The 25,561-nt window shown below is 39.6% G+C and overlaps 1 protein-coding gene across 3 annotated transcripts in view; it reads left to right on the top strand.

Annotated features, from left to right (window-relative positions):
• The window catches only part of SRGAP1 (SLIT-ROBO Rho GTPase activating protein 1), a 288,960-nt gene that overhangs the window by 181,608 nt on the left and 81,791 nt on the right, over window positions 1-25,561 (top strand). For all 3 annotated transcript variants that reach the window (XM_080660547.1, XM_080660549.1, XM_080660548.1), the window contains exons 5-6: window positions 11,040-11,222; window positions 11,719-11,847. In XM_080660547.1, the coding sequence (XP_080516673.1) occupies window positions 11,040-11,222; window positions 11,719-11,847 (312 nt within the window). The remainder of the gene's footprint in view (window positions 1-11,039; window positions 11,223-11,718; window positions 11,848-25,561) is intronic.

Genomic DNA, 25,561 nt, shown 5'->3' with positions numbered 1-25,561 from the left:
TCCTGAGCTTAAGCGTTAGAGCTTTTCAGAAATGGAACAGGTTATGATTTTAAGACAGTCTCCCCCCTAACCCCCACCCCTTCTTCAGAGGGTAGCTGTGCAGCAGGTACGTGGAGAGGGGCTTGATTTGTGAGGGGCTAGCATTTATGGAATTCAGTTATTCGGCATTTGTCCCAAATCTCCGAATCTGTTCCCTGTCCAGTGAATGGAAAGCACTACATGCTTTGTTGCCTCCACTCTAAAGTTGTTATGGGGTCATCTCTGTTACATCCAAGTAATGCACCGAATGCTGGGAGGTGCCTTTCAACAGATATACGTATAGGTCCTATCAGTGTGACTGGTGAGCTATTTCTGCATATGGTGTGGGGTGCTGGGCCAGGTAGAGATCTCCACAGCTCTGTGCAAGCACAGAGCCACCCTGGGGCCGGGGGCGGGGGGGCGGGGCAAGCGAGGTGTAGGGGCTTCCTGGTGAAGCTGACATGTAAAATTAGTGATAGAGAAAGGGTGAAGGGTGAAGGACATTCCAAAAAGAGGAGAGCACAGCTACACGAAAACCACATGCTTATGCAGGGAACTCCATGCACTTTGATATTGTCAGAGTACCAGCAAATCGTTGGTAGAAATATAGGGAGCGTATCAAGCTAGACTTTCTGAAAAGCCTCTGCCCACTTTCTCTTTGCCCTAACTGCAAGTGAAGGACTTGAGAGATAGAAAAGGAAAATATCTTTTGCCAAATCAGAATTTCCTATGTAAAATGATATTTATTTCAGGCTAGAAATATCTGACAATTGTGAAGTGGGCAGAGATTACACTAAATTGTTAGTTGCTCTCATTAGAAATTACCCTTAGGAACTAATGAATTAGTATAAACCAATAAGGAATGAAATATAATTGGATTTCTAGTAATAGAATGTAATAGAATCAAGTAGGACAAGGTCTATTTGTAATACATAGTAGGGGGCTCCAGAAATTCTGTTGATTATGTATGTTTGTCGAGAGTTCAATAGAGATAAACAAAGCCAGTAACCCCTGTCTATGACTCAAAGACTTCATTTAGAAATTGCCTCTAGTCTAGTCACTGCTGGAAATAGAGCTAGCACCGATTAAGATTAATAAATATAGATGACTTATGTTACTAATAGAAACATTTTATTTTGAATAAGGCATAAAACAATTTATCCTCTAAATTAGTAATTTCTCATTAAATAGTTTTATTATAGTAACAAAATCTTATGACGCTAATTGCAATTTATATTGGCATTTAAAAATTACTGTTCCATTCAGCATTTTGAAAACGATGACTAATGCCCTGCTTTAACTTAAATATAACAGTCCAAAATAAAAGGTGTAGCAAATCCATAGGTGAGTCAACCATGCACCTACCAAATCGTTCCTGGGTTCTCCTCCTTAGTGAGCACTTGATGATTGATTAGTGGTCATTTTGGGAGCTCATTAAAGTCACTAGAGTTATCGATCTCCCAGTTTCAGGTTCATCAACATAACGGTGTGTTCATTTCTAGATATTTTCCGTGCAGCAAAGCAGGTGAGCTCTGGCCTCGGAGCCCATAGTGAATTCTAGGAGGAACTTTATATCCTCACCATGGATGCAGCAGCTTGTGTACTCCTTGCTGCCTCTGATCCACAGAAGCAGGAGTGAATTAGTATGATTTTTGGCTTTTCCTTTTGGTTAAAATTTATCGTCCACTTGTCCTAGCTGGTTTGGCTCAGTGGATAGAGCGCTGGCCTGTAGACTGAAGGGTCCTGGGTTCGGTTCCAGTTGTGTGCTCAATCCCCAGTAGGGAGGTGTGCAGGAGGCAGCTGATCAATGATTCTCTCTCATCATTGATGTGTCTGTCTCTCTCCCTATACCTCCCTCTCTAAAATCAATAAAAATATATATTTAAAAAAAATTTATCGTCCACTTACCCTAACACTGAAAAAAATCAACCCTTTTAGTCACTGAGAAATACATTACATATTTTTCCCCAGAAAATAAATGCTTATGGTATTTAGTTGTTGCCAGATGATTACCTGAAATAATGGACTCACAGATTTTCAGAGGTGGGAAAGGCCAGAGAAGTCTTTACCGGTGAGAGAGCTGTAAGCCAGCAGAGTTCAAGGAAGCCTTGCTGCAAGGTCCCGGGCGGGGCAGTGGCCGGCTGAGGCTCTCACCCTGGGATATCTAGGACACGATGCTCCTTCCACTAACACTGGCTCTTGAAGAGGAAGAAGAAAACAGTAAATCTCCAACAGAAAACAAAAACCGGAATGATACTATGGATTATTTTTTCAGATAGACTACTAAATGCCATCCTACCTTATTTCCTCTGAGCTTCATCAAATATTCTTTTTTTAAAATATATTTTTATTGATTTCAGAGAGAAAGGGAGAGGGAGAAAAACCAATGATGAAAGAGAATCATTGATCGGCTGCCTCCCGCAACCCTGCCCACACTCCCCACTGGGGATCGAGTCTGCCACCCGGGTATGTGCCCTGACGGGGAATCGAACCAGGACCTCCTGATTCATAAGTCAATGCTCAACTATTGAGCCACACCGGCCAAGCAAATATTCTTTTTTTAGAGGGATCTCTTCAAATTCTTCAGGAAAGAAGCCTTCTAGTCACACAATCAGTTTTCCCTTCTATGCTCAGGCCTCTAGTTTGTACTTTCTCTTTCATTCCACACTTTTCAAGGTGTTTGAGGTGTACAGTTAGATTTGATTGTATTCCTAATTTTGGTCCTGTAGGGAGACCTTATGTTGTCATGGTACCTCTAATAGATGAGGCTCAGTGCTAAGGGTCAGAAAGTCTGAGGTTATAAAGCTATTTTGCAGCAAAACTAAGACCAAAATTCAGGTTTATTGCATTTCATAGACCTAAACTCTTTCCTTTAAAATGTTCTGTACTGTTCAATTCTGAAACAGAATCTTTAGCCCTACACCAAACAGATTTTCATTAACCATATTTTCTCCCTTTGTATATGTGTTCTCTCTTTTTCTCTTTGTTTTCTTTATTCTCTGCATCTCTGTTGCCCTGTCATTTGGTTGGTTGGCAGTCCCTCGTCAGCAGGGTCCAGAATCCCAGACAATGCCTTTTGTTCAGAGCGTTTGTTTGGATTATAAATGATGATAAATTCGGACTGTCACACTGATTTCATTTCAGTGGAGTCACAACATACCTCAAGTTTCCTTTGATAAACTAGCTATAAAGTCAGTCTCTCATGTTATTTATTTGTTCATCTTGATCTATTTGCTCAATCTCAAGAGCTTTATTAAAATTCTTAACATCCACTTAAGTGGAAATATTGCTAATTTCTTTCCCTTCACCTCTGTTAGAAATGACCATCTTTCTAGTCATGGACAAATCATTACCCATTAGTAAAATGAATTATTTTATGGTACTTTCTTCAAATATCAGTAGTAGACATTTACTATGCACTTATTGTCAAGCTCTTTTTTCTGTGTTCTTTATATATGTTGACACACACTTAATCTTCCCAACTACCCTATGCAGTGGGTAATATTGTTATGCTGACTTTACAGTGAGGAAATTGAAGCACAGAAAGGTCAAGTTACTTGCCTAAGATCACACAGCGAGTAACCACACAGATAGGACTTGAACCCAAAGCAGTCTGTTCTGTGAGTCTGAGCTCTTAACCACCAGTATACTACCCCTCAAAGTGAATTTTCCTGTCAATGTTACTTTGCAAATATAATTAAGTTTTGTAAGTTCTGTTTTCATTGACTTATAGAGAGCCATATGAATCTAATGAGAGGAGGTGGGTTACGAAAATTCATCATCATGACCATCCTACTGACCACTCATCACCTGAGGGATCAGCAGCTTTTCCAGCCCTGGTGCTGCGAATGAGAATAAAAGTGGGAGGTAGGGGTGGGGGTGCAGACTGAGAGATCCATTGTAGGTTTTGACAGAGTGACATTAATGTTGAGGGTTGGCCTCTCCTGTCTTTATATAAATAAAACATAGGCTCCCTGCAAATTTTCTCCCCAAGTAAGCTCCCAGACTTAAATATAAGCTGATTGAAAAGAAGCCTAGGGATTCTTCTCCACCTACCTCCCATTCAGCCTTCCCTGAAGTAAGTGACTGCCCCTTCCTACCTCCTGTTTGTCTCACAGGAAGAGCAGGGTAGGGATTTCATCTCCAGTGCAGTGCCTGGCTTATGGGTACTCACTACCTGTTGGGCTGATGAATAAATGAGATCAATATAAACTGCTCCCTGAAACCTGGGCTAATGTCCACTTAATTTTACAGTGACTGTCAGCAGGCATCAAAAGGGTGCTAATTACGAGGTGTACATTGCAGATAGGTTAGCTAGGCCTTTTCAAAGTGTGAATATAGGTCGTGTTTTATGAACATGCTGGTATCTGTGCAGCCAGCTCCTAGGCACTCCTCCCTGGTATATTAGTGTTTCGCTAGCCTGTGTTGCAACATGAAATAGCAGGAAGGGCCTCCATCTCCTCTGCTTCTGCTGTCCCTTGGTTCTTTCTCCCAGCTGCTTTGCCTTTGGGAGACAGTGGCCTGTGCCTCCTTGCTTAGAGCCTGGATATGAAGCCAGCAAGTCTGGCTCCAGAGCCTGAATGCTTACTTCTACATTGTACCTTAGAAACTGTCAAGAACGACGGTTACCCACCCTGTGATGTCCTTCCATGCATTCTATCATTTGATCCCGATTTTAGCTCAGACCAACTGCGGCTCAAGAAAATTAAGAAGCATCAGAACTCAAATCCAGGATTCAACCCCAAGGTTGGCTCAGTACAGTGAAGAGCAAGACGGCCCGAGATTGCAGGTGTAAGATCCCAGCAGACCATGCTAGGAGTGCTCTCCTAAGGTAGCTGCTGCACACCACCTCTGTCTCAGCCCCCAGAGACACAGCGGGGCAGAGCAGAGGCCCTAACCTGGAGGGAGGGGCTGGGGCTGGGGGCCCCTGGAGAAGCCAGGCTCCTTGCAGCACAGCCCCCTGGGGCTCAGCCCCATGGAAACTCACCATGAACCTGAGAGTTTCCTGGGAAGGGACAGGAATGGGTTTCCGAGGCTGTTGGCCCCAACCCGATGGTTTTATGAGTCTGGGACTTGGAGAAACTCAGTTACAATTAGAGCCCTTTATGTATTGATTGTAGAGAAGAGATCTTTATCCCAGGTTGTTGATATTTAAGGAAACCCAAAGAATGTAGTTTCTCAGAAGAGCTTTTAGTGATTGATGGATTTAGTAAAACAGTAGGCTATATATGAAATTAGGAAATATTGTCACTGACATACTGCTTTTCACCACCCTCACCACACTTTTTTTGAAGGGCCATAAATTCCAATACTAACTATATTTCACAAATGATTTGGAACTATTTATCATCCCATCAATCCAGTCTCAGGTATTCATTGGTGGTAGAGAAGAACAATGCCAGGTACATGCTAGTAATATTAGTAGATACTTGTTAGATGAAAGGACAAGCTGACTGTAAAATGGATTTCTCTCCTTCATTTGTTGCTCACCAAATGCCTATTATATTCCTACTGTATATGAGGGGATATTAAGGATCTGAAGGCACCTAAGATGTTATTGGTGCCCTAGCTGGATTTGCAATCTGTAATACGGGATGTTACACAAATATCTATGACACTGGGCAGTCTCATGCAATCTGTAAGTAGGTCTTGGCAGTCAAAAGAACAAGGTCATGCTGGCTGACGAACCAGGGAACAACACTTAGCAGTAGGTGAGATTTGAGCTTGTCTTGGAGGGTGAGTCACAATGTTCCCAGGAGGAGGTCCTAGGGTAGGGCTCCCCAGGCAGTGGGATTGGCTTGGGAGAGGACACAGAAGCAGGAAAGTGCAAATGTTGAGGAAGCAGCGTCGAGCGATTGACTCAGGCAGTACACAAAGTGCTGCTTGGGCTGCTGTGGGGACAACTGTGAGGGCGCGCCTAAGCCACAAGGCAGAAGGAGTAGCATCAAGATTAAGGTCAAAGAGAGGGAGAGCAGAGAACAGGCCCTGGAGCTGTCATTCTAGACCCTCTTTCTTACTTCCTATCCCCTCTTCTTCCACTCTGAGGCCACTGTACACCCATCCTGCCTATCTTCACCAGACTGTCACTAACATACCGCTTTGACCATTCTGTTTACACCTCTATGTATTCACAAACCCCTGTAGGATAAATTCAACACTTCTTTTTTTTAAAATATATTTTATTGATTTTTTTACAGAGAGGAAGGGAGAGGGATAGAGAGCTAGAAACATCGATGAGAAAGAAACATCAATCAGCTGCCTCCTGCACACCTCCCACTGGGGATGTGCCCGCAACCAAGGTACATGCCCTTGACCGGAATCGAACCTGGGACCTTTCAGTCCGCAGGCCGACGCTCTATCCACTGAGCCAAACTGGTTAGGGTTCAACACTTCATAATTGGGGCTTCATGCCTCTCCTGATCTTCTCCAAGCCAGTTTCCCCAGTTTTATCCTTCAGCTCAATTACCCCACCACCCACCTTTTAGCACGTCCTTGGACCCCCTTCTCTGCCCTTGGTCTCCTCGTGCCTGCCTCCCCTGTGTGGGCCCCACTGTACCTTTGCCGATACTACCCTTCCAGCCTGAACGCCCTTCATCTGTGTCCATGAGAATCTCCAAGGCCAGTGGTCGGCAAACTCATTAGTCAACAGAGCGGCAAACCACGGCTCGCGAGCCGCTGTTTGCCGACCACTGTCCAAAGCCCATTTTTTTAATCTCCACAGATTTAAACTTGCAGCAGATAGAAACCAAGTCTTTATTTTTATGCCCAAGCAAATGTTGAATGAATAAATACTTACCTTTCATTCCTTCTTTTTCTCCATTCCTGAATATAAACAAAAGTAACTCTGTCCCCCAGGTAACGAGGACTTCCATTTGTAGAATGCTTTAGACTTTCCAAAGGGTATGTATGGCCTAACAGTCCAGATCAACCGGGAGCCTGGCTGCCAGAGTCCCAGCCATGGCTCTGCCAGTTACCAGCCATGTGACCTCGGGAAAGTTACTTACCTCATCTGTGAAATGGGAAGGTAAAGGTACCTACCTGATAAAGAACCTTTAGAAGGATTAAATAAAATATTTTTTTGTAAAATGCTTAGAACCCTCTCTGGCACCATAGTGAGCATTATGTAATTTTTGTTTAGCTAAGTGTATACATATTCCATATATGTACATGTATTAATGGTAGATAGTACACATATGTACACACATGTATGGTGAGTGCTCAGTGACGTTTAAGTTCCACACACACAGGGATGCACAATTGGGTATCCACAAAAACCTTGTAAGATGAGCAAAGTGTTAAGTAACTTCCCCACACCTGGTAACTGGTAGATCCATTTCTGGAACCACACCTGGTGGCTGATGGATCCATTCCTGGAATCACACTTGGTAACTGGTAGATCCATTCCTGGAGCCACGCTTTCTAACTTCTGAGCCAGAAGTCAAAAAGTAGAATTTATAGCTTTAATCCACTGATCTTTGCCAACACATGTTTTTCAAATACATAATGATCTCTTGGTGCTGAATATTGAATTTCACTATGGATATTTTAATTATACTGATTTAAAGTACAAGAGTAGTGTCAGATATATTATATTGGTCTGTCAGGATTTTGTAACCTCACAAAGAAATCTGTGATATGGTCACCTTCTTCTTGGCTATATTCTTCCTGCACTTAAGGAAAGATGGAGCAAAAGGATAAATTGAATGTGTTCACAGAGAATTATGCATGAAGTTTTAGTGGAGATAGTTTCAAAGAGTGAACTATGCTATTGGAGCACATTTAAATGGAACTACGCCTATCGTGCCATTTGGTATGCAGAGGCTTGTGTTTGCATTAAGCTGATGGAGAAGCTGTGGTTTTCTTTGCCATATGAATTCAAAATGCATCTTTGAAAAAATAAAAGCTTTCTTTTACTTCTCTGAAAAAGGGAACTGTCAGTTACTTTATTTTAAATACGAAACACATTTAACTTCTGTCAACAGTTCACCTTTTAAATAATGCAGTTTGTATTTGCACTCATTATCTACAATTAGAGTTCTCAAAGAAGCTCTTAGTGTTTTTCTCCCCCACTTTTAAATTCATTCATTGTAACTGTTAACATTTTAGAGAATAGTGGAAACCCTAAAATTGGGAAACGGAACAAAGAAACTTCCTTTCTGTACATTGCCGTTGAACTGCATAAAGAATCCTCAGCTATTATGCTGAACCACATAATGATGAACTAGTTACACCCTTTTCTTGCTCCGTTAGGTCAGACTCCAATGTTTCCCTTTTAACCCAGGCTAGTAAATAAGAAATGCCATGCTGGCAGCCAGTTTCATTTGTGCAAATTACCTGCTTACACTAGTCCTCAGCATCTAAATAAGGCAAGAGTCAGGAGATCAGTTCTTTTCTTTGTGATGTATTTTTTAAAAAGACTTCTCAGGTACCCACAGCTGTCTGGGATGCCTTTTCATCCAGCTATGATGGGAGTCACGTGTCCTCATTTCTTCTTTCCTGTCTATGAGCAAGAAGAATACAGACAGCTGAGCAACGTGGGTGTGTGTGTGTGTGTGTGTGTGTGTGTGTGTGTGGGGGGGGGGAGAGAGAGAGAGAGAGAGAGAGAGAGAGAGAGAGAGAGAGAAAGGAGGGGGAGGGAGGGAGGGAGAGATTGGTTTTTTTTCACCCTCTTAGTTAAAGATGTAACTGGAATCAGCACCCAGTGCTGTGTGGGTTTGCTTCGGGCAGGGAGTACAAACAGAGCCGAGCCCAGAAATGCGAGGTGTGGAGCCCATTTAGTGACCTCGCTGTTTGCCCAGCTGCAGGGTGACTCCCTTTTCATTCCTCAGCTGCCCAGCTGCTTCCTAACGCTATTTTATTTTTCTTTTAAACTGAAGTAGCCAATCAAACTTCCCCCAACAGGCTCGATAATTACCAAAAACAGACCACTTTGCAGTTGCACGCAGCTCAGAGCAAGCTGCCACGGTTTATAGTTGAGCACTTACTTTGTTCTTGGCCAGCAGTGCCTGTCACAGAATTTGCTCACACCAGGTTTTATGAAAAGAAGTAAAGGTTCTTCATTAACCTCATGTTTTACTCTTAAAAATGGTTGTCTTGAGAATGTATATTAAGTTAAGCCATTAAAAATGCTGATTTTTCTCCCTTTTTTTATATAACCTACAAAGGCAGCAATTTCATATGGTTCGACCTAAGTAAATGCATATATTCCAGCGGTGCTTCTGGTAACCAAACTAGTTTATAACTCATTTTTAAATGAGAAAACTCAGGTTCCTTACTTCAAAACATTACATTAATCTCAACTTCTTAACAACTGTACCTTAACTATAAAATGGTCTCTGGTTATTTATAAATGAAATAAAACCTATCTTCTCTGGATGAGAATTTGATAATAATTTAAGAGAAAGTGCCACCACACTCATTGGGTACTAAATTCTGGTATGTTCCTTGATACAGTTGTGTTGGTGTCACCTTACACATGTTGCTTCTTTTTAAAGAGTATAATTGTGCTCAAAATAAACAGGTTTCAGAATTGGTCCAGAGGTCTGACTCTGAAAATAAAAGCAGATTGAAATTATATTGGAAAAGTCTGACTTTAAGTAAAATCTCTGAAAATCTGTGACTGTTATTCTTCTGTATCTAATAATACAGAGATTATATAGAAATATAATAGGTTTTATTTTATGAATAAAAATAAATACATTTATTATTTGAGAAAATATTAAGCATATATGTAATCTAAGGTGCTTTGAGAGATTATAGATTTTTTTTTTCAAGTTCTGCTGAGTGTTAAATTGGCAGTATGTTTCAAAAGCCTCAAAAATGTGCATATTCTCTAACCTGCCATTCTCCTTTGGAAATGTATTCTAGGAAATATGACACTATTTTGTGAACAAATACTTCTGGAATAATAATAACCAAATGTTTTAGTAATAAGAATTTATTATATGTTTACAGTATACATGGAAAGAATACCGTACAAAAATTTATGTTCTATATATTTCTAAATTTATTAAAATGGAAACTATATATATTATTTCAAAGAGAAGAAGATAGGATATGCATCAAGGAGTTGGATAAACCAAACCGTTGAAATATCCTAAAATGTTCAACAGTAGGGAATTAGTTAAGTAAATTATGGCGCAGTCATATAAAGAGATACTATACAGCCCTTAAAGTTATATTTTAGAAGAATATTTAGTGATATAAGAAAATGTTCTGATACATTAAGTGAAAAAAGGACATAGGACATTAAAAATGGTAAATATAGTATGAGCCCAGTTTTTTAAAAGGAGAAGTGGTATGTGTCATTTTAAAATGAAATGTGTGTGTGTGTGCGTGTGTGTGTGTGTGTGTGTGTAGTAGTAGTAGTAGTAGTAGTAGTAGTAGTAGTAGTAGCAGTAGTAGTAGTAGTAGTAGACTGGAAGGCTATATACCAAAATTGTAACAGTGGTTACTAGTATTTCTGCTTGTTTTTTTTTCTTCTTTTTTATTATATGTTTTCTACACTGAACATAAAGTATTCTTTTGTGGTAAGAAAAATGATATTTTTAAGTTAAAACTATGTTTGAGCCTTATTATTTATGTTTTGTATTTTGACAAGTAGATTTTAAGCAATAAAATTTAGTAAGGGCTGTACTAATTTGGAGTTTTTTATAAATCCAAGGTTAGGCTAAAATTTACTCATGAATAATGGTTTATTGTGCAAATTAATAATGCTGAGGAGATTTTAGAGCAACTCTTGTAAGCTTAAGGGACTTCTCAAGTACACTGAAAGCCTGCATAAGACTAAATCATTTTCTCATCAAGGCCTGTCTCCTCAGTGCCTCTTCCTGGCAAGTGAACTTAATCTGCATGTTTCTGTTTTCTTTAGGTAGAAACAGTATTCCATAACTCATCTATTTTACTAACAATCTGAAAGTTGGAAGGTGATATTTTTGACGTATGTGTCATATAATTGTTTCTATTTACTCTCTAAGTTACAAACAGACATCTTTTAACAATTTGGGTCACGTTTTTTGCAGGTGATGAAAACATACCATATGTATCATGCGGAGAGCATCAGTGCAGAGAGCAAACTGAAAGAGGCCGAGAAACAAGAAGAAAAGCAAATTGGGAGATCCGGCGATCCAGTCTTTCATATTAGACTAGAAGAGAGACATCAGCGGCGAAGCTCTGTAAAGAAAATCGAAAAAATGAAAGAAAAGGTAAGTGAAAACAGATTGCCAAGTCTTTCTGTCCTCACTTGAGATGACTTATCGTCCTCATTTGAGGTGACAAACTGAAGAACATTGATGCAATAGCTGATAGACACAGATTGTAAATTATTGTAAAATACATGAATTTCCTCCCATGGGAATGCAGAATGTTTAAGGAACATAAAAATCATGTAATAACAGCTGGACATCATTTAGTGGTGAATGCCAAGTATTCAATACACAATGTAGAGAACTTGAATAGTAACAAAGAGATTTCATTGCAAATGGGCCTAATGCCCAAATACATTGTTGTTATTCCCCATAGCTGGGTAATTTTAGTTTGTTATTTAAATCAGATTTGAAATGTACTATACTCAAAGGACTTCGAAGGTTATTTATAGATGTAGAATAAATTGTTTAGATTAATAAAAATTCATGTGTGTTTCTCTGTCTTGTTTAAAAATGACTTTCTTGTTTTTCCCAATGCCTGGATCTTCATTGCCAGAGACAAGCCAAGTATTCAGAAAATAAGCTAAAATCGATTAAGGCACGGAATGAATACCTCCTGACCCTCGAAGCAACCAATGCCTCTGTTTTCAAATATTATATTCATGATCTTTCAGATTTAATTGATGTAAGTACTTATAGTTTTTATGTTTTCCACATTAAGATGAAATTAGCAATAACTGTATTTCATTGATTGTAAAACACCATCATGTATTAAAACTTATTTTATGAAATAGTCAGAAAGAAAAAAATATTGCTAATTAAACTATACATGATACTAAGACACTCTCAATTGTCAGATGAATGTGAAAAAAGGTGCATTCTAAAACCATGAAAAACAAATTAGGCCCTACCAGTTTGGGTCAGTGCATAGAGAGTCAGCCTGTGGACTGAAGGGTCCCGGGTTCGATTCCAGTCAAGGGCATACGCCCAGTGGGGGGCATGCAGGAGGCAGCTGATCAATGATTCCCTCTCATCATTGATGTTTCTATCTCTCTCTCCCTCTTCCTTCCTGTCTGCAATCAATAAAAATACATTTAAAAACAACAACAACAAACAAATTAGTAGGTTCTGTGAAGCTGAGTGCTTGGTCGACTCAGCTAGGAAGTGAAGCCAGTCATTTTAAAATTATGTAGTGGCACAGCCCTAACTGCATTCATTGATTCAAAACACACTTATTGGGCCCCTACTATTGTGAGATGCTGAGGCTATGAGAAGCCTTGAACAGTTCTTAGCCTCTGGAATTTAAAGTGGAAAGGCAGATGTTCAGCAAATGATGACATAAATGATTGCTTTATTATAGTTGTGATAAATACTGTGTAACAAAATAGTGTGCGTAAACCACTTTTAGAGATTTAGCTAACTGTCTATACCTTTCACTCATGGGATCTGATATAGAAAAGCACTAACGGGCTCACTCAGAACTCTGTGAGCCTATACCCACTGTTAGTGATTATTGCCATTATTCCCCAACTTTAACCTTCTGCATTATTTATTCTTTCATCCAGAAAATGTGTACTGAGTATGCCAGTCATTGTGCTAACACTGTAGAGGAGACTGCAAAGATGAAACAGATGAAAATCCTATGTCCAAAAATGCCAATATTTGCAAATAATAAAGTGATGTGTCAGAAGAAAAGCACAGATAAAGTAATAGAGGTTCAGAGAGTTATCTGCAGGAACTTTATTCATATATTGCTTTGTAGTGATTGGATTGAACATCAAATGATATTAGGAAATTATGTTCTATGGCTTACAGAAGGGGTGGGGAACGTCCAGCCTGAGGGCCATATAAGGCCTGAGAAATCATTTGGTCTGGCCCTGCCAAGGCATTTGGGGTGAGTTAATTAAATATTTGACCAAATACAGCAGGCTAATTTTTAAGTTGATAATTTTGTCTGGCCCACGAATGATGTTATAAATATCCAAATGGCCCTTGGCAGAAAAAAGGTTCCCCACCCCTGGCTTACAGTGTCATAGTTTAGACATGCAGTAAAGTTAAAGCAACTTTATTTTATGGTGAATTTAAATCTCATGTATTTACCAATTATTTTAGAGCCATAGTTTGGGAATTTTACAAAGGAATTGTTGAGGGAGGGAATTATTTTTTAGTTCATTAACACTCTGATGTGACTTTTTTTTTTTTTTTGAGTCTTGAAACTAATTTTATCCCACAATATCATAATTTCTTTATACTGAACCATCCTATCTAATAAAAGAGTAATATGCAAATTGACTGTACCTCTGCTACATCCACAAGTCACGCCCACCAGCCAATCAGGAGCGAGTATGCAAATTAACCCAACCAAGGTGGCTGCGGCCATGGAGTGAGCAGGAAGCTTGGGTTTCCCCAACAATGGAGGAAGCCAAGCTTCCCGCACACCCTGGCCAGCCCAGGCCTCCCTCCGCTCAAGGCTACAAAGTTTCAATTATAGAAGATAAATAAATCCCAGATACCAGGGCCTCTGCTTGGGTCACCGGGGGGCATGGCCGGCCTGCAAACCACCACAGGCCCCTCGCCCAGGCCACCCAACGCCCCAAGGGAACCCCCACCCTGATTCGGGACACCCTTCAGGGCAAACCAGCTGGCCTCCACCCATGCACCAGGCCTCTATCCTATCTAATAAAAGAATAATATGCAAATTGACCATCACTCCTACACACAAGATGCCTGCCCCCATGTGGTCAAAGATGGCTGCCCCCATGTGGACACAAGATGGCCACCACAAGATGGCCAGCAGGGGAGGGCAGTTGGGAGGGACCAGGTCTGCAATGGAGGGCAGTTGTGGGTGATTAGGCCAGCAGGGCAGGGCAGTTGGGAGGGACCAGGCCTGCAAGGGAGGGCAGTTGGGAGGGACCAGGCCTGCAGGGAATGGCAGTTGGGGGAGACCCAGGCCTGCAGGGGAGAGCAGTTGGGGGGACCAGGATGGCAGAGGAGGGAAGTTGGGGGAAACTGGGCCTGCAGGAAGGGCAGTTAAGGGTGACCAGGCCTGCAGGGGAGGGCAGTTAGGGGCAAACAGGCTGGCAGGGGAGTGGTTAGGGGGTGATCAGGCAGGCAGGCAGGCAGAAGCGGTTAGGGGCAATCAGGAAGGCAGGCAGGTGAGCATTTGGGAGCCAGCAGTCCTGGATTGTGAGAGGGATGTCCAATTGCCCATTTAGATAGGATCGGGCCTAAACAGGCAGTCGGACATCCCTTGAGGGGTCCCAGATTGGAGAGGGTGCAGGCTTGGCTGAGGGACACACCTACCCCCCCCCCCGCAGTGCACGAATTTCATGCACCGGGCCTCTAGTATATATATATATATTTATTGATTTCAGGGAGGAAGAGAGAAGGGGAGAGAGAGAGAAACATCAGTGATGAGAGAGAATCATTGACCTCCTAATGGGGAACAAGTCCACAACCCATGCATGTGCCCTGAATAGGAATCGATCCATGACCTCCTGGTTCATAGGTCAACGCTCAACCACTGAGCAACACTGGCCGGGCAATGTAGAAACTTTTAAAAAATATTTATTCTAACACTGATGAAATAAAATAATTTTTTTTCTGTTAGACTACAGCCAGATTTCCTAATAAAAGTGAAGAATTTTTTATTTTCAGACTTAGATCTGTACAAATTCTGCAAAGTATATGGAATAGAGAAGAACTAATTATATATTATATAACTACTTTGCTTTATTTTTAGGGCTTATATAAGTAGTGGTCAGAGTATGTGGCTAAACCCAGTTCAACTTAACACGAGTAGAAATCTCCATGTATTGAAAAGAACCTAGTAGTATTCTTGACAGTGGGTATCCAATAATGTGCAAAACAAAATTTCTATTTTCATGGAGTTATTTTGCTAGTTTGTAAATGAATCAAACTAATTTGCGCACACGCACGCGCGCACACGCACACATAGTAGTGACAGTGTTATGAATAAAAATAAAACATAGCTATGGGGGTGCTGCTTTTGATGTCATGGTCAAGAAAAGCCTGATATTTGAGCCAAGAATTGAGCTGGAGAGCCGTGTGGCTCTCCGGGGAAGGACTCTCTTAACAGAAGGACTGCCAGGGCTACAGGTGGAGAGGCAGAGGTGTTTGGGCCAGCTCAAGATGTCGAGGGATAGCAAAGGAGCCGGTACAGCAGGAGCTGAATGAGTGAGGAGAAAAGGTAAGGAGAGAAGGTAAGCTGAAGCCCTGTCACTGAGGGTCTTTTCAGTGACAGGGAAAAGGGGTTTAGATTTTGGTCTAAGTGTGATGGGAAGCCATTGAGAGGTTTTCAGCAGAAAGTGGCATCACCTGGTTCACATTTTAAAGACTCCCTCTGTCATCTGGGTGGAAAATAGACTGAGGTGAGTAAGGAGGACAAGAGTGAAAATTGAGCAATATGTAGAGTCCAGGCCAGAGAGGCTGCCTTAGACGGGTGGCAGTGGTGCACCTGTGAGAGGTGATTGGATTCAAATATACTGAAGATAGAGCTCATGGGAATTTGATATAATGAATGAAACAGAGGGTAAACATGACTCCTTGGTTCAGGTCCTGAGTAAGTAGGTTAATTAATGGTAACTTTTACTGCGATGGGGACCCTGGGAGAAGCAGGTTGAAGGGAGGGAGCAGTCGATTTGTCAGTAAGACTGAGATACCCATTGGGCATCTGTATGGAGATGTAAGCAGCATTCTCAACATTACTGTGATATAAATAACACATCAGGATTATATGAGAATCGCCATCATTGTCATGGATATTTTATTGAGCTCTTCCTAAGTAACAGGCAGGTTTCTAAGCATAATCTCATCTAATCATTGCAACCTTGTGAGGTAAATGCTATTTTCTCCATTTTATAGATTAAAAGAACTGAGGCTTACCTGGGCTAGATAGCTTGCCTAAGATGGCACAGCTAAATAAATGGTAGGTTTCAAGTTCAGACATTTTAACTGCAGATCTGATGAACTCTGATATAGATAAGTAACAGTTAAATATACCAAGTAATTGTCAATTTTAAAAAGTGGAACTTTTGAAAGGTCAGCCTTAAATTTAAAATATGAGCAGTTCTCAAATAATACAACTTAAATATGAATTTTAAAAGAAATGACACAAAATTGGTTCATCGTCATATTTAACTGAAATTGCATACTCTCTTGGCGAAAATTATACATTTGTTGACTTTTAAGGCAATCAGATGTGAATACGTACACTCTAAAATGGCTGCTTATTTAGTAGGAATTCAATTTGCATATATAGTGGTGATCCCAAAAACCATTAAACTTGCCCCTTCCTGGTGAAAAAGAAGCAGACTGATTATTATCCAATGGCATCTAGAATCCTTTTTGCTTTGTGAGCTTATTTAGCAAATATCTTTTATAACGATTCATCTAATAATTACTAGAAGAGTTGTTATACCTCTAGTGAGAAAAAGTCAAGACAGATTTTTAATGCATAGCATTTTATATGTGAATTGAAATGAAAGATAAATAATATAGATAAATAATAAAGATAAAGCATTATAAATAATCAGAGTTCAGGTTGAGACCCTTTTTATATATACCTCTAGTTTTCCTTGGATTCTATTCATGTCAATAGCTGTCTCATATAAATCTTGTGATAGACCATGATTTATTAATATAAAAATAAAGTCATAATTTTCCATGGACTTTGTATTTTAAAACTAGTCTTTTATTATTATAGAAACAGTTTATGTACATTGTAGCAAACTGGAAAATACTACAAGCAAAAATAAAGCGATCACATTATTACCCCCCCTCCAAGATCATCACAGTTAAAATACAGATTTGTTCTATGTGTCCACACATGCATTTGAAAATGTATGTGTGGACACATAGGAGAGTATGAAATTATATTTTACAAACAGCTTCTTAATCTGCTTTTTTCAATCACTGATCTTCATCTTTCCATTTCAGAAAAATCTCAACTGGTAACTAGACCATATCCCCATTTATGGTCCCAAAAATGTTTCACAGCTGGTATGTCTAGACTAGACCCAATTTAGGACCACACATTGCATCTGAGTGATGTGTTCCTTCAGTCTTTTTTTATCTAGCCAAGTCCCTTGTTGAAGAGACATGGACAATTATTTCTTAGAACACCTAGCTTCTGGATTTATTACCTGTGGTGTCATTTAGCCTGTTTCTTAGTCTCCCATATTTTCAGAGTTATATAAAAGACTGGATGAATTCAAGTTAAGCACTTTGCACCAGAATACATCCTAGGTGATGTTGCTACATCTAACATAGATATGTAGCAACAGCTGTTTAACCTACCAATGTGATGCTAAAATTGATCACTGGTATAGGGTGATATGACTCATTACTCCCTTGTAAAATTAAATTTCCCCCTTGCAACAAATTATGGATATTCTAAAACCTCTTTAATTTTGGATCTTATTAAATGGGAAATCTGCAAATTAACTTCTGAGCTATAAAGAAAGCGAAATGCTTTCTTAGAATACAAATTAATCACATAAATTAAGAGGAATAGTAATTTTTAAATATTTTCAGGTACTTCAGACTATCAGTTTATATTTATACTTTGACATCCTATTTAATGGAAGCCTCTTTTATTAACTACTACAGGTCTAAAAACTTTAATAATTCAACACTTTCATACACTAGTCTAAGTTTTTTCTTTATATTTGGAGGTGAGTTGATGGTTGTTGTTTTTAATATTTAATAATTCAAATTTTTACATATTCTGGGTAAACTTCATTTTTACCTATCAATATTAGTTTGAATTAGTAAGGTTCTCTTGCACTCTCTGAGAAATAGCTATCAATGTAGAAACACTCTATTTCTAAACAGTGGTTATTGAATCTCTACTGGAATTTATTTTTAATAAATTTCATTTTTCATTGTGCCTTATTGTGATCAATAAATGAATGTTATGATGAACTCTATCACTGACAGCACTTTTATAAACTAAGTATATGCCCTACCTAATAAATTCCAAATTAAAAGTATTAGATATCAGACCTGTAAAGTTTATTGATATTGAGGGTAATATACTGAAGAAAATGAAGGCTCAATTATTAAACAAGTATTTATTCTTTCATTTGTGTGGAAACATTTGAGTATAGTACTAATATATCAAGCAAGACAGTTCGAGGTACTCCAGACAGAGTTGTGTCTAGGAAAAAGGAGGGGTTGTGATTGGGAATGTATATATTTTACACTTGTCTGTAAGTATGGTATTTTTATATAGCATGGGGCAAAAGTAGGTTTACAGTTGTTTGTATGGAAAATAATACAATAATTAATAAATAATACAAGAATAAACTGTGTTTCGCTTACTGACAACTGTGAATCTACTTTTATCTCACCATGTATTTTAAAAAGAAAAGGCTGAGATTTTTTTTAATGATAAAAGCATGCCTTAAATATTTTAATCTAAAGTATACCATTGTACTTGAACCTGCCAGTCTTTTAATATTATGTAAGGAGTTCTGAGTGTTCTTCATCTGCACAAACTACATCTATTGTGTATTATCTATGAGTTCTAATTTTGAGTTCTTTAATGTAGAAGAAAAAATACTCCAGGCATTTACAATGTTTTTCATAATTTTGCACAATTGGCATACCTTTGCCTAATCTAAGTAATTTTGTTTACTCTTGTCTTTCCAACAACTCCTTTCTCACTTTTTATCAGCTTACTTAGCATATTAGCTACATTATAATTAAATTTTGAGTGGCACAAATGTTGTACAGTTGACTTTTGGAAGCATACAGAGCAGAAATATTGGGGCAGAAATGTATCGGAGTAATTAGAGAGGGCCTATTAGCTGTGTGTGTTCACAGTATGTGGGCATTGGTCAGTGTACTTCAGAGCAGGGGCTCACAAAGTTTCTCTTTTAAGGGCCAGATACTAAATATTTCAGGCTTTTTAGGCCATATGCCTCTGTCCCTACTTAGCTCTAGTACAGAAACAGCCGTAGATAGTATGTAAGCAAATGGCCGTGGTTGTGTTGCCGTCAGACTTTATTTACCATGTCAGGCCATGGGATGGATTTGGCTCACAGGCTTGCTGACCTCTGCTTTACAGAATGCACTGAGTATTAGTTAGTCCAGAATGTCACTTAAGCAGAAAACTATTTTAAGATGCCTTCTCCTCTGTCTCAGAAGAAGGTCCTAAGTAAATTTAGTTTGTAGAGTCACAGTCTCTTAGTTTGGAATCAGGTGGGACGTGGAACCAAGTTAATTTCACCTTAAGCATTTTTGATATATTCTTCTAAAAAAAAATAAGTATGAATTGCAAGAAATATGTTGCATATATTCATCAAAGGAAATTTAATTGGTTTGGGAGAATAAAGGTATAATTATAGGGGAAAATAGATTGTAGTTTTGTAAATAATAAATTTCACACCTATGACTATTAATAGCCTCAATATTAAGTGCAAAAGAGACTAGCTAATTATTCTGTAAGAATTAAGATTTATTACAACCAGAAGAGAAATCATACAGGCACCAAATATTTATAATGGATTGCTGAGATTTTCAAGTAATTATGATTTGAAAAGAGAAAAGAGGGGAAAATACAAGTCTTAATGTTTGGAATCTCTGATCTGTAATCAAATTCACCACACTGTATATGTAGAATTCTTAAAACAACTGGTTTTAAGATTGCAGAACCAGTAATATATAACTTCTTTCTGTCTAGTTCCACACCTACTGGCCCTCAAAAGGCATTCAGAAAAACAAAGTCCTCAACGGTAAAATTCTATTTGTGCTCTGTCCCAGAGCACTTGTCCAGAAATAATGAAGTATTTGTCATTCTTACAAGACAGCATCACCGTCTCCAGTCACTCCCTGTAAAAGTGGGATATTGCCATAGAATAATCCCCTAATGCAGCTCTTTTTCTTGGTGGAGATATCTGTCATGTGTTTTGTTAGCCATTTATTCAAAATGAAATTGAAATTAGATTACATCATATACCACATGCCATGTTTATCGTATCATTTCTAAATAATCAGCTGTCCTAAAGCTTTTACAAAGCCTTATCCTTTTGTCTCTAGAGACATGTGTTTAATCAAAAAACAAACTTAGTCAGAATTTAGATTTTCTTAATTAGTTTGACTTTCCCCCATACATAATGGTATGAGGATTTATGCGTGAACGCCTGCCAAATTGTAATACTGTAGTCCCCATTAGGCCTGAACTCTTTTAGGAAGATTATAAAGATGTTAAATGGATGAGGATGGTATAGTTGTCATATAAACTGATTATGCATGTTTTTATCCCTTTGTGATAGAAAGGGTATTTAAAAACTGGCCTGATTGGGTGATTGAAGTAGATGGCTTTTAGAGTTTCTAACCATGAAAACTACCCACTGGGTTCCGCCAGCAGCACAGGCTGCTCCTCCTCAGTCTGCGGTGCTTGCTTTCCCTTCGTGGCTGGACCTCTGAATGTGGAAAGTTGCCTAAGGCGTCATCTTGGCCTTTTTTTCTCTTAAGTACCATCTGACAGTTCCTAGATTTTCATCACCAGCCTTGATCATCTTCTTGGGCTTGAGATTTGTGTATCCATCTGCCTTCTGGACATCTCTAACCAGATGTCGAATGGCATCTTGAACATGTCAAACTTTCAAGGCAACTTTTTATATTTATTTGACCCTATCATTGTCATCATCGTTCTCTACACACACAACTTTTTCTTATTTATTTTTTGACACCTCAGAAAATGGCACCACTTTCTACCCATTGAACAAGCCAAAAATCCAATTCTCCCATTCCCCACATATAAATGCACCCACAAATCCTGTCCTATCTACCTCCTAACTATCCCAAACCTTGCTGTTTCTCACCACCTTATTCAGAATTTAGATTTTCTTAATTAACTTGACTTTCCTCCATACATAATGGCATGAAGATTTATCCGTGAACGCCTGCCAAATTGTAATACTGTAGTCCCCCGTGTTACAATTTGGTTTTGTCTGATTCTCCTAGACAAAACCTCTTCATCTCTCACCTGCACTTAGGAAGCAGTTTCCACTAAGACCTTCCAATCAATAATCCATTCTGTTCCCAAGCAGCCATAGTGTTGAAATAGATCAATCAGGCCTGTCAATCCCTATTTAAAACTTTCCAGAGGCCTGCTATTGCCCTTAGAATAAAATCCAAACTATTCACCAAGACCCTGTGTGAATTGGCACTCACCTGCCACTCAGTGTCCTGTCCTGCATCTTACCCCAAACACCAGGCTTTCTGCTTCCCAGACCCACTAAGCTTTTTCTTGCTGGGGACTTTCTACCTTTGTCTAGGGCAGTCTTGTTTTCTTGTTTGTTTGTTTTTTCTTAATATATTTTTATTGATTTCAGAGAGGAAGGGAGAGGGAGAGAGAGATAGAAAAATATCAATGATGAGAGAGAATCATTGATTGGCTGCCTCCTGCACACCCCCTACTGGGGATCAAGCTGGCAACCCGGGCGTGTGCCCTGACCAGGAATCGAACCTGGGACCCTTCAGTCTGCAGGCTGATGCTCTGTCCACTGAGCCAAACCAGCTAGGGCTAGGACAGTCTTTTTTCCACAGCTCTGCAAGAGCAATTTCCTTTTCATTCATGTTGCACCTGCCATGAGAGCAGCACGCTCCCCCAGCACTCCCTGTTCCCCTGACTTTTCTCCATAGCATTTACCACCTGACCTGTATTTACTTGGGCTTGCTTTATTTGTTATCTTTCCTCTTGTGATTTATTCAGGGTAGTTACAGAGATTTGGCCTGGGGAAAAATGAGGCCATGGGAGGCCCTGGGAGCACATGAGAGCCCATGTGGATGGGTGGGAGCTGTATTCGGTAACAAATGGTTATTCAGCCTCAGTTCTTCTCCTGTTTCCTACTTTGTATTCATTCCTATCACATAGATAGACGTACCATTTTGACCTTTTTGTTGTTCAAGAGAAACTCAAGACATGTTTTGCTAACAGCAACAGGAATTCAGTTGTCAGCTCTTTATGGACGGACCATCAGGACCTCAGCCATGAAAGCAGGTGTATAAAAGTTGCCTGTAGCCCAGCTGGCATGGCTCAGTGGTTGAGCATCAACCTATGAACCAGGAGGTCATGGTTCGATTCCTGGTCAGGACACATGCCTGGGTTGTGGGCTCGATCCCCAATGTGGGGCGAGCAGGAGGCAGCCAATCAATGATTCTCTCTCATCGTTGAAGTTTCTCTCTCCCTCTCCCTTCCTTTCTGAAATCAATAAACAAATAAATTTTTTAAAACGTTGCCTGAAGACATTTATGCATCCAGTTCAGTCCTTCGAGATGCCTGTCTCTCACAAAAATGTGTTTGTGGCTTCTAGGGTGAGGTACTGACTAGCTAGAAAGGTGGTCCTTTCAAAGCTACCCAGGGTCATGTAAGAGCTGTTTTTGCAATTCAGTGTGCTTGGGTTGCACTGTTTTTAGAAAGATTCAAAATAAGGAGTAGACCAAGTCTTTATCCAATACCCATGGCTGTGGAATGGTCGCAGTCAAGCTTACTATAAGCCAGAGATGGGGGCCCAGGACAAAAGGTCATGGAAGCCTCTCAGACGAAGGCAAGAGTGATAAAGTTAAGGAAGACTACTGCACAAGAGTTCCTTCCCTGCCCTTTCTCATGACCACTGCTAAATGCTGGCGTTACACAGGAGTTTGCAGCTGTCCTCCAGGCACTTCCAGGGCTGCCCTGCAAATGACCGTGGCTCCTACTGTCCTGGGAACATGTATCAGGACTTGATTTCCATGGAGTTCCAGTCAGGTAACTTCCAGCTAGGACCAAGCTTTTACTCCACTGAGGCTTCTCATGACATGTGACCAAAAAAAAAAGTTAGCTCCCGGAACAGCTGTGGTCCAGTTTTACCTGACATCATACCCACAAAGTAGACTTCAGCTGACCTCTTAGCCTTTGGAACAACACGAAATATTTATCACAGTCTTCAACACCTGGATTTCATCTTCCTTTTTGATGCTATTTACAACCTTTTCGCCTAAGGAAATTAGCCTGTTTTGGTGATTTAGACTAATATCTAATGGGATCTATCTTGGCAGCTCTCAGGATATTTAAATAAAAAATACAGCCATCTGCATCCAACAATCTTTCTTTCCCCAGTTTTGATCTATAATTTTATGTATCCACTCACAGTTTTAAAAAAAAACACACACACACACACACACAACGCTTTTGTTTTCATGAACTATTTTATTGGTTTCTTATGTATTTTCATCATTAAATGTGCTTGGGTTATAACTCAACTCTGTGCAGAAGCCGGCTTTTCATATCATCATCAATAATTCATAAGCTCCATAGAATTACCTGAGGTCTTTTTAACCAAGTATCTTCAATCTTAACATATCCAGTGTTGTTTTAGCTTCCAGTTTAGAAAAAAGATAACTCTGTAACAGACTCTGCTGTCTCAGGTGACCCTGAATAAGAGTTTTATCCCTGTTTCTTATTTCTTTTGATGTTCAGGATGCTTGCAAAACCTAGATCGGTGAAAACACCGAGTATGGGACATAACAAAACCATGCCAATTAAGTGACCTGACAGACTGATAGCACTGTAGGGGTCAGGGAAGAAAACTTTCCATCAAAGCTCATCACAGAAACCTCCCAAGGGTAGCAGTCAAAGTCCAGAGGACACCTGGCCAGGCCCTGGATCAGTTACTAAGCCACGTGCATGCTTCTCCCCGACCTGTTAGGATACACAGTGAAGTCGGGGTCTGTGACTGGGTCCAGGCGTAGCAGGTCTGCCGCTGACCTGGATGTGGAAACACTGGGGCTTTCGTCATCTTGATGGTTACTCCAAAAAAAGCCAGGCTTGGAATTTTGAGGGATGAACTGTTCCTTCTGGGAATAATGAAAGCTTACTATGTATTTTTCAGAGCTCTAACTCAATTGGGTAGTTGGGGTTGGATTTTTCTTTCTTTCTTTCTTTTTTTTTTCTCTCCTTTGTTCTTTTTCTCTTCCTCTCTTTTAAATTGAAAAGAGACTTGGCTTTTGTAGGGAGGGGTGGAAGGGCTTTTCTCTGGCTTGTTTCTTTCTTCTCAATATCAGTTTTCTCTTGAGGCCAGTTGGGCTCAGTACTCATAAAATAAAGCCAATTGTGTGTTATGCTTCATTATAATCAAGTTGAATTTTTTTCTTGCAGAATAGTGGAGTGTTTGGAAGCACTGGTACATCTCAAAGAAATGAGGCCATTTCCTTACAGATTCATGTTTTCAGAAGACGAGGTTTTATTGAAATACAGAATTTTCAGTCTCTCTGATGTGTATAAAACTGCTACAAAGAACCTTTATGGATTGTGAGGAGCAAGAGGAATAAAAGCAGGCTAGAATTTAGAATGTTTTAATTAACTGAAAATATTCTCTGTATTTGAGTGCAGCTGATGCCACTGGAAATGTATTAATGATGAGACTGATTGCTGCATTCCACAACTGCATTTTGCTTGTACTTGTCATTGTGATGTGGCAGCTACTTGCTGCTCTTTTAAATCAAGTAATCTTTAATCAAGTCGATGCTCTTGCCTGCTCGGAGAAACAGCACCCCGAAAGCACAGGGGTGCAGAGCCCTTTCGCTTGTTTTAGTGCCGTGCTCCTCAGACTTCACTGTGCATATGAATCACCTACGGGTTGTGTGTTTAACTTCAGACTCCAATTCAGTAGGTCAGGGGTGAGGCCCAAGAGTTTGCATTTTCTAACAGGTGATGCTGATGCTGCTGGTCCACACACCAACTTTGAGTAACAAGATTTTAGAATATATTTATGTAAAAATTCCAAATGTAATAATTTTAAAGTTGGACGGGGAGGGTGGAATGAAACACACTGGTATTTCTAAGGACGGGTCAGTGATTAGATGTGTACCTTCATGAAGGCAGATCTGATGGCTCGTGTCCTGGTGGGTGCACCCTGTATACAAAGATTGTTTCCTTTGTGTCTCTCTACTACTCTTAATAGCAAATTAATGAGCAGTTTATATATGAATTCTTTGAGAAGGGAGATTTTATTTTACTGTTTTACAGTCTTTATATTTCTGGAGCCTATTGAATTCCCAGGCACCCAGTAGATGGCCAATTAGTGAGTTGAATTCAATCAAATTGAATTTATTGAACTTTATTAGAACAATATAGGGATGATCTGGTTTTATATCCCTAAAACCACTTGTTTCCTCTTTTAAATATTTATATTACTTTTATGTACAAATGTAAATTCTGTCAGTAATTTATAATTGATCTTGTACAGCGCTGTATATATTTTTAAAATTACATTCTCTTGAAATGCAACATGAAAAAATAAATGTACATACAATTTAATGCAGTGAAGATTCAAGAATCCTAAAGCCCTTTTGTTCCTAGGAATACAAAACAAAATTCTAACTACAAT

The sequence above is a fragment of the Plecotus auritus genome (assembly GCF_963455305.1).
Source record: "Plecotus auritus genome assembly, chromosome: 3".
NCBI classification, from domain to species: Eukaryota; Metazoa; Chordata; class Mammalia; order Chiroptera; family Vespertilionidae; genus Plecotus; species Plecotus auritus.
This window is presented reverse-complemented; position numbering and strand designations above follow the sequence as displayed.